This window comes from Rutidosis leptorrhynchoides, chromosome 1 (genome assembly GCF_046630445.1).
Source record: "Rutidosis leptorrhynchoides isolate AG116_Rl617_1_P2 chromosome 1, CSIRO_AGI_Rlap_v1, whole genome shotgun sequence".
NCBI lineage: Eukaryota > Viridiplantae > Streptophyta > Magnoliopsida > Asterales > Asteraceae > Rutidosis > Rutidosis leptorrhynchoides.
In genome coordinates, this window is record NC_092333.1 from 475713031 (window position 1) to 475721967 (window position 8937).

The window sequence follows — 8937 nt, forward strand, 5'->3', positions numbered from 1 at the left end:
TACAAAGAACATCTTAAAAACTGAATCTACGTCGTCGGAGTGCAACCGGGGGTTGTTTTGGGTTGGATAATTAAAAACCATCTTGAACTTTGAATTAGAAGTTCATGTTCTGGAAAAATGATATTTCTTATGAATATGTTAACAAATAAAAATTTCATGGTTTAACTCAAAGTGTAAGTATTTTTAGAAAAATGATCATTAAATGTTGTTTTTATGATGGAAAATGATCACTTTCATAAATTTCACCAAAGTTTGACCTATAACCTATGATTTCGAATACAAACTAAGGTATTTTTAGTTCATATTCTTAAAATTTGACTCGATCCAAGGAAGTGGCAAGTTGAACCAACAAAAACGGAGTTGTAATGAAGAAACTACGACTAAAACAAGATTGGGTATCCGAAGCTAGTTTAGCTACGAAAATATTTGGAGAAAAAGTAAATTAATCATATCTTTTATAATTAATATGATATTTTATATATAATTACTTATGATTTGATTTTATATATTTCAGGACCACCCGTAAACAACACGAGAAGATTAATCATAAGACCTCATGATTGTACGCAACACATCATTTGACAACACGGTACTTTATGTACGCAACACGTCATTTGACAACATGGTACCATGGGTCGAGATTAATTCTGATCAATACGAATACGATGGGGTCTTTATTTATTTTATTTAAGCAACTAATTGTGGACCTCTAACATCGGACTGCTAACTACGGACTAAGAAAATATTAAAAGTATTAAAAGTATATATATATGTAACGATTACTTAAAAAGAAAATATGTTAATATATTATATATATGGTTAGGTTCGTGATATCTATCGGAGACCAAGTCGAATTAAATACCTTCAAGGCAAAAGTGAGTTTCATTTGCTCCCTTTTTAATTGCTTTTGCAATATATATTTTTGGGCTGAGAATACATGCGCTGTTTTTATAAATGTTTACAAAATAGACACAAGTACTTAAAAATATATTCTACGTTGAGTTGTACCACTGGCATATTTCCCTGTAGCTTGGTAACTACTATTTACATGGGTATTGTAAACGCGAAACCTGTTGATAGATCTATCGGGCCTGACAACCCCAACCGGACTGGACGACCAGTATTCAACGGTTGCACAGTACTTCGTTTTGGTGACTACACTTGGTACGGTGTAGTGAGATTTCATAATAAAGGGAATATGCGACGTTGATTAAATGTTAAGTATGGTTACCAAGTGCTCAACCACTTAGAATGCTTTACATACACTTGCGAGTGTATTATGTTTATGATTATGAAATCTTGTGGTCTATTAACATATTGAAATGATTGTTATGATAAACCTATGAACTCACCAACCTTTTGGTTGACACTTTAAAGCATGTTTATTCTCAGGTACGAATTAAGTCTTCCGCTGTGCATTTGCTCAATATAAGGACATTACTTGGAGCCGATCATCGCAATGGGACCAAATGTTGATGACTTCGTCCAGGTGGATTAGGACGGGTCCTTTCAAATATTAAGCCGAAACTTGTCACTACACAAATAATCCTTGGAATGGGATATTATACTCAATAATATAGTCGCAACTTTTCCAACGGAACAAATGACACATCAAATTACCCCTATATACTAATATTCATGGGCAAAATCGTAGTTTCAGTTTTATCCGAATGTCGTTTTGAGTTTGCGTTCACACTACACCCGGCCCCTCAAATTCGGCTTCATATACAAAATGACCCCCCAACTTTCTACTTTATGGGCAAAATCGTAGTTTCAGTTTTATCCGAATGTCGTTTTGAGTTTGCGTTCACACTACACCCGGCCCCTCAAATTCGGCTTCATATACAAAACGACCCCCCAACTTTCTACTTTATAGGAGTAAAAAACGTAAATATATAATTTAAAAAAAAACAAAAGAAAATGATTCCACCCGTATTTTTAACGGGCCCTATCTTCTCGCTCGGTCCGAGTTAAATTTTTCCGAGACCACCGTTCAACTCGAAAAAATCAGACGGACACAACGGGACTAACTATGCGCGAAACGAACATCGTTAAAAAAACACTAAATAACGGGCCCTATATTCTCGCTCGGTGCGAGCTAAATTTTTCCGAGACCACCGTTCAACTCGATATTATTTTACGAACACAACGCGACTAACTATACGCGAAACGGACATCGTCAAAAAAACACTAAATATTTCGAGCTATATTTCATACATATACGTACACGTCCAACAAACAACCCAACCTACTAGATATATTAGGTACCAAACAACGTATATACAAATATGACCGCGCGTTGAACACAACCGCAGCAACGCTCGTCGAATTTTTTCTAGTTGGGACTAAATCTGTACTCTTCAAAACATAAGGGCACAACCCGTAATTTCGTTTGAAGCTTTCCTCCAATAAAGCGCATTGTGGCCCTGCTCTGATCTCCGGCGAACCATGGAAGAATCATCGGAGAACAAATCAACCACATCACCACCATCGGTAGCCGATTACGACATAATAGAGAAAGTGAAACCATTCGCCGGTGACTCTGCTGTAGAATGGATCGATTACACCGTTCAACAGGCAGTAATCGCACAAAAAACCGTAGTGGAAACCCTAGAATCCACAATTTCTATCACTAAATCTCGCCTTGATCAAATTAAATCAACTTCTACTGATCATTTTCACATGACAATCGTAAGTTTCTCTTAATTATTTGAAATTTTCTACTTCTGTACCTTTTTAATTACATAATATTAATAGTTCATAGAATAGAATGAAGCAATTGAAAAACATAGAGTATATGATTTACGTAACGCGATAAGTATATGAATGCTGCCAAATTAGATTGATGTTGCACAATATTAGGTATCTTAGTATCAACTATAGCAGATAACTGAGTATAGGAGCTATGAGAGCGCTTAGGGCGCTCCCATTGGTGGTGTCTCCACTCCCGCCCACCCCATCGCTCAGGAGGGCGCCGCTGGTAGCGGTGCGCCCAGGCGGCCGCCCAGCTAACCGCCCTCCTCCTCGTCTCTGTTTGAGCCCTTCTGTGAAATATTTGTGGACGGAAGACAGCGTTTTCTTGACTTGTACATGGTGTTCCAAAATTTCTACACACAATAATTAATTAATATAATTTATTTAAGGAAGGAGTGTCACTGTTGAGAGTGTTTAGTCCTGGGTTTAGTCCTGAGAAGGAAGTGCTAGTGCTGATGTGGCGCTGATGTGGCACCCAGGACTAAGAAGGGAGGAACTACTCCATTGGGAGCACTCTAGAATATAGATAGTATAAAGCAAGACTTGTGCTAGTTTGATGTTAGGATATAATGTCATATAAATGTTGGAGAACTTAGTGTTATTATGATTTGAATTTGGTATAAATGACTTTTAAGGGTTTGAGATTATGAATTTATAGACTAAGGGGATAAATCATGGTGAGATTGCTCGTTGGGAAAATGATAACACTGCCATTATGTTTTTATTTTGGTTAAAGGAGATTACCTGGAATAAATTTATGGAATAAATTTATTCAGTAAAAACGAAAGATACAACATTATGTACAAAGATTATGGAATACTACATGGCTCTCTAACTAGCGTTAATACCTGAAATAGTAAGAAACAACATCCAAAACCCAGGCCAACGTAAAAATCTAGATTTCATCACAGGCCATCACCATTGTGACGTACCTGTGAAAGAACACAGAGAATTTGCATCGACGCTGATATAACCCCTTCACACCTGTGATGACCATAGGGACGGATCTGAAACACTTCATCGCAGGCCCTTTACGGTTGTGATGATCCTGTAATGAGACTAAAGTTTTAAATGTACGATGTTAAAGCCGCTTCACTGTTCAATGCCATTATGTCACATGTAACATTGTCGTTTCTAGGGGACTAGTAGTGGCAAATTACACAGTTCGTGTTCTGGTAGTGGCACTTTTTGGTGCATGGTAACGTCATCATCTGGTGTGCATGTTGTGACATATAATGAGCAACATACATTTCGGTTATGCAAATGGTATAAAATATTGGCATTTTTTGTTTGGCAATGAAATATTTTTGATTTGTGTTGCTTGGAGACTCTAGGAGTTTTATGATTGAAGTAAACAGATGTATTATGATTAATTTTTTGCAAGGAAAAAGCAATTAATTTCAGCGTTCATTTATCTTTTTTTCTTCTTGTTATGAGAACGACCACCAATTATGTGACGGTTAATGTTCAGTGTTGGTGGCATACTTCACATAAAGGCTACTTTGATGCCATCTTTGCAACAAGTTTAACAGAAAAGAATGGCTTATATTGCATCTAACCCACCTTCAATGTTGCATAGGCTTCTTTGACTTGTATATGTTGATCCTAATTTAAATGTGCTACGATAATCATGAAATCTTTTTCATCCTGTAGGAGACCTTGCGAAATCTCAAATCTGATTATCATGTTTACGAGGATATTGTGTTTGGAAAGATCAAAGGCTAGTTGTTACATGCCCTCCATTTTCACTTATAACATCTGTTTTCTTGTATCCCCACCTGTTTGAATAATAATAAGTTGTCGTGAATGCTGATTAACAGAGGGTGTATACTTTACTGCTTCACATCCGTTTGCTACAAGTGGGCTGGTTATTGGTTCGGGGATTCTAGCTCTAAAAAGTAAGACTCCTAAACAATTACTAATCAACTACAGCTTTAGTTCAACAATGCGCTAAAATATTTTAAAAGCCAGTGGCTTAATGGCAACATTAGTTTGTACGTTAATGATTCAAGAAAGTGCAAAAGACCAAAACCTTCTAATGACAGCTACTCTCTTGATAACTTGTCTACTGCTGCAGGCACAAGGCGTTCTTTGTACTACAACACTATGCGGCTTTTTATTAATGACGAGGTAAATGACATGTTATAAAATGTTAAAGCAGATATTACCCCCGTATATTTACCTTGCAGGGGTGGGCTCGCAATCAATCAGTGGAGAATATAGATGTAGTATATACATTTGAATGCTAATATGTTGCATGTTTGTAACTTTTCATGTGTAGTATAGCTGTATAGGATTAATACAACTTCGTACATATCTAAAAGCTTAACGTAGTTACGAACTTCTGCACATCCTTATGATGTCAATGAAGCGGTGCCTTCAATTTAATAATACATTTTGTCCATTTTTTGTTGCTGAAAACACAGGCTATGCTTGCTAAAGCTAATGCTAAGGTACAGAAGTTACGTGAGTCAGTGAGAACGTTAACAGAAGAAGGCAAGAAATTGGAGGTACTCAAATCAGCTTTGGTCGATTTTCATAATTAAGAATACTTTATACCGCGTGGTAAAGTATCTATAAATGTTGTGCTATAATAGCTTACAACATGAATGTGTCACATTGTGTCGATACAGAAAGATACACCTGATATACGTGCCGAGTGATCTGTTTCGTAGTATAACATAGTAACATACCATGTTAAAATCTCCAGGGTTCATTTTAATGAAAGGGAAGCTAGACGCCTAGATGGTATTGTTATTAAATTTCAATAGTTTGAATTTCTGTAACACAAAAGATCATTCGATAATTTATGTCACTCTGAAAAAATGGATCATTATTTTACTGTTTTTTTTTCTTCGTATTTCTATAGTAGTTATATATACTGTTTTATTATTTTTTTTGAAGACAAAAAGTGGTGGCTGCCCAACCCAACTTGTCCAAAGATATGTGTTACCTAATTAGCCCGATCTGTACGTTTTTGCAATATTCATGCAAAAATATCTATTTATAACTAATAAATATTTATTTATATTTCAGAAGTTCTCATCAGATGCAGAAGTAGAGCTAAAACGAGGAAGAACAAAACTCAGGTTACAATGTTACATATTGTGAATCAAATTCATTATATGCTATATTGTCATGCACCTGTGTTTATTTTTCTATATCTTAATCATTCATCATTCTTTGATTTTACAGACAAGCAGGGAAGCAAATTCAGGGTGTCATCAGCTCAGCTTATAAGATCGAAAGACAAGCAGGGGGTATGTGATGACTTTATTCTTTTGGGGGCTGATTCGTACACCACCAAATTTAGTCATACACCACCAAATATGCATTACAGTGTTGTACAGTACAATGTTTTAATGCACCGTTGGTGGTGTATGAGTAAAATCTAGTGGTGTACGAATCAGCCCCCTATTCTTTTGGGTATTATGTAAATTTAGAACTATTGATTTATGTTATTGGTACGATGTACCTTCTGTTTTTTCATTATCAGGCTTGAAAGACATACTCAAAGAGCTTCCTAACAGAGATGCATCAGGATTTCGGTCAGAGGTAATATAACTTGTCAATCTGCTAATTCTTTAAGTTCGCTTGCTTCATATGAAATTCTATTTATTAGAATACGTAGGCTGTTTATATTTTGAAGGAAGTTTTGTGCTGTCGAATCTGCCAGTTCAAAAAATTGTACGTAGCCTGTTCTTTTAGTTGAAAAAACTATGGTTCTCATGTATATGCTGTAGATTTCTGCGTAGTTGAAGCATGTCAGTTGATTTTTGTTGCTTGTTACAAGCTGGTTACGTAAAATTTAGACCTTTAAAATTGATAGAACATCTGAAAGCTGCTTATATTGGGCATCGGGTACTTGAAACATTTTTATTAAGTTTTTGTGCATCTTATGTTACCCGTAGTTGCTTAATGAAAGGTGTAGGCAATTTGTCAGCTTGAAAGTAGTTTATAATCTGTTCTCCAGTTTGTAAAAACTTTGATTCTTTTGTATGCGCATAGTATAGACTTTTAGTAACAAAAGAACACTGAAAGTTACTTATATCGGGCTTTGGGTATTTGGAATATTTAAACCAAATCTTTTGTATATCTTATCTCTCTCGATTATACGTTCTTTCTTTATTTCTCTTAGCTCAACTTCTAGACCTTTAATATTGCTTGTAAAAGTTATTTGGTAGCTAAAACGTCGTTATAAACCTGTCCACTGTTATGAAAATATGTTTATCTTGTTGAACATGGATGATAGTTAAGTTTGTAAAAGGAGATGTAGCTTTATATGCTATTTCTCACTCACTAGTTACCACCGTCAATGATGTAGGCGGAGTTTATTTTTTAATTCATTTACTTATAAACGGGTGAATTTGTGTTTTCTTTAGCGGGTTACACGGTCCATAAGCAGTCCAAAGTGTATTAAAAGATAATAATACATGATGTCCCAGGTCAATATTTTACGTAGTAAACATATCTGTGATCATGCTTGGCACACTAGTAGATCACAATCAAATTTTGACAAGGCATATTTAGGGTCAACCTATTGTGACCCGTTAAACTGACCTACATGTAATGTCACATCTAGTCATGAGAATTTATTAGACAAAAAAACACTTAAAAAGTATTTTTGTTTGTAGGTGTCTCAACTTGCATCCGAAGCTAAACAGGAAAGGAGGATCCTTAATAAAGAGGTTAAAAAGATATCTAATTATGGTATATCTGTCTAACCACACTGTCGTTGTAAGGTGAGGACATTTATTACGTTGTTAAGAAGTCATTTAACATGCTTCTAAGGTTCTGTTACTGACTCGTGTTTGATGGCGTACTATGTACTACTAATAAGTTCCAAAGTTTTGGTGCCAGTAAGGGCATGATTTTATACACCTAATCTTGAGAGTTGCGGCGTGTGACTTTCACTACATTTGTTACGATTCAATGTAACGTGAGCATGCTCAATTTTTGACATCCTGGAATGTTTAGCGAACATATGCGTCCAGTATTGAAGCTACTTGTATGCTGTAGGTTTCACGTATTATGGTTTTGGGTCTGTGGTCGGCTATTGTGATGATTTGATGGCAAAATGTGTTCACTGAATCACTTGTGGGTTGGATTTGAGTTGGGTTGGATTTGAGTTGGGTTGAGTTGCAATGGCAACTTTTTGTTGTCTTTATAATATACATTGCCAACATTGGTGGCTTTTAGTTTGGTGTTATGTATCACTTTGTGCAAGGTGCCAAGGTTCATAAGCAGGGGTGTGTATTTGCCAAGTTCGTGATCTATTAACAAAAACGTCTCGTTAAGTATAACTTAGAGACAAATGTGCGTGATTTGTATACAACCTACTTTTTTACTGTATATTACTAAACGTGTTTTATGCTTTTGTGCTACACGATGCTAGTAGCTAGCTAGGGGTACAAATTATCAACTCAGACAAAGACCTAAACTAGTACTCTGTAGCTGGCTAGGGATGTGATTGTATGCCTTAATAATTAATATGGAAAAAGAAAAATACTTTTGCAAGGGCAAACTATATGAAGTTTAAGCTTAGTTCATGATTTGAGTAAATAATCTGGTAACCATAAAAATGGTAGTATTAAATTCTCTAAATTCTGTTTTGGAGATCTTGTAAAGTACCACGTAATGTCTATAACTGTGGTGCGTTTTCATGGTTATTGCATTCAAGTCAGCGAAACGTTTTACATAGAATACGTATGCAGTTTCACCTTGTAGACTTGAAGAACACACAATGACACAAGAACGGTTCTGTTTGGATCATATCTACTTGATCATAGAATACGTACGCAGTTTCACCTTATAGCCTTGTAGAACACAATAATACTCGAAACTCACAAGTACCAAAATCTTCAACACAAAAGGTCAATAGCCCACTGCCCCCACCTAATCAAAATGAAAGTTGACCCAATGTGGAAGTGAGCCACACTTGGCTCCCAATTTTCTGTATAGTGGTTGACACTGGGTCCCTCTTAGATTTGGGCCTTTTGCACCTTTAATAATTTTCCACTAATTTATAATGACCCAACAGCTGTACAATGGGCTTTTCCCTCCTCGTATGTCCTCACCTTGTGGACCCATTAAAGTATTATGTTAGTAAAAGTGAAGAATTTAATCATATTATCCCTATAGTACTATTCATCAATAGTAATAGGGGTATTTTCGTCATTTCAC

At 35.9% G+C, this 8937-nt stretch overlaps 1 protein-coding gene across 1 annotated transcript; it reads left to right on the forward strand.

Annotated features, from left to right (window-relative positions):
• The first annotated feature begins 2395 nt into the window (after nt 1-2395).
• Nucleotides 2396-7716, forward strand: LOC139874765 (RGS1-HXK1-interacting protein 1). The gene is made up of 9 exons (XM_071862166.1): nt 2396-2691; nt 4408-4474; nt 4575-4652; nt 4832-4884; nt 5181-5264; nt 5791-5843; nt 5950-6014; nt 6251-6309; nt 7389-7716. Exons 1-9 carry the CDS (start codon nt 2449-2451, stop codon nt 7476-7478), a joined length of 792 nt encoding a protein of 263 aa, XP_071718267.1. The 5' UTR covers nt 2396-2448; the 3' UTR covers nt 7479-7716.
• Nucleotides 7717-8937: the final 1221 nt, after the last annotated feature.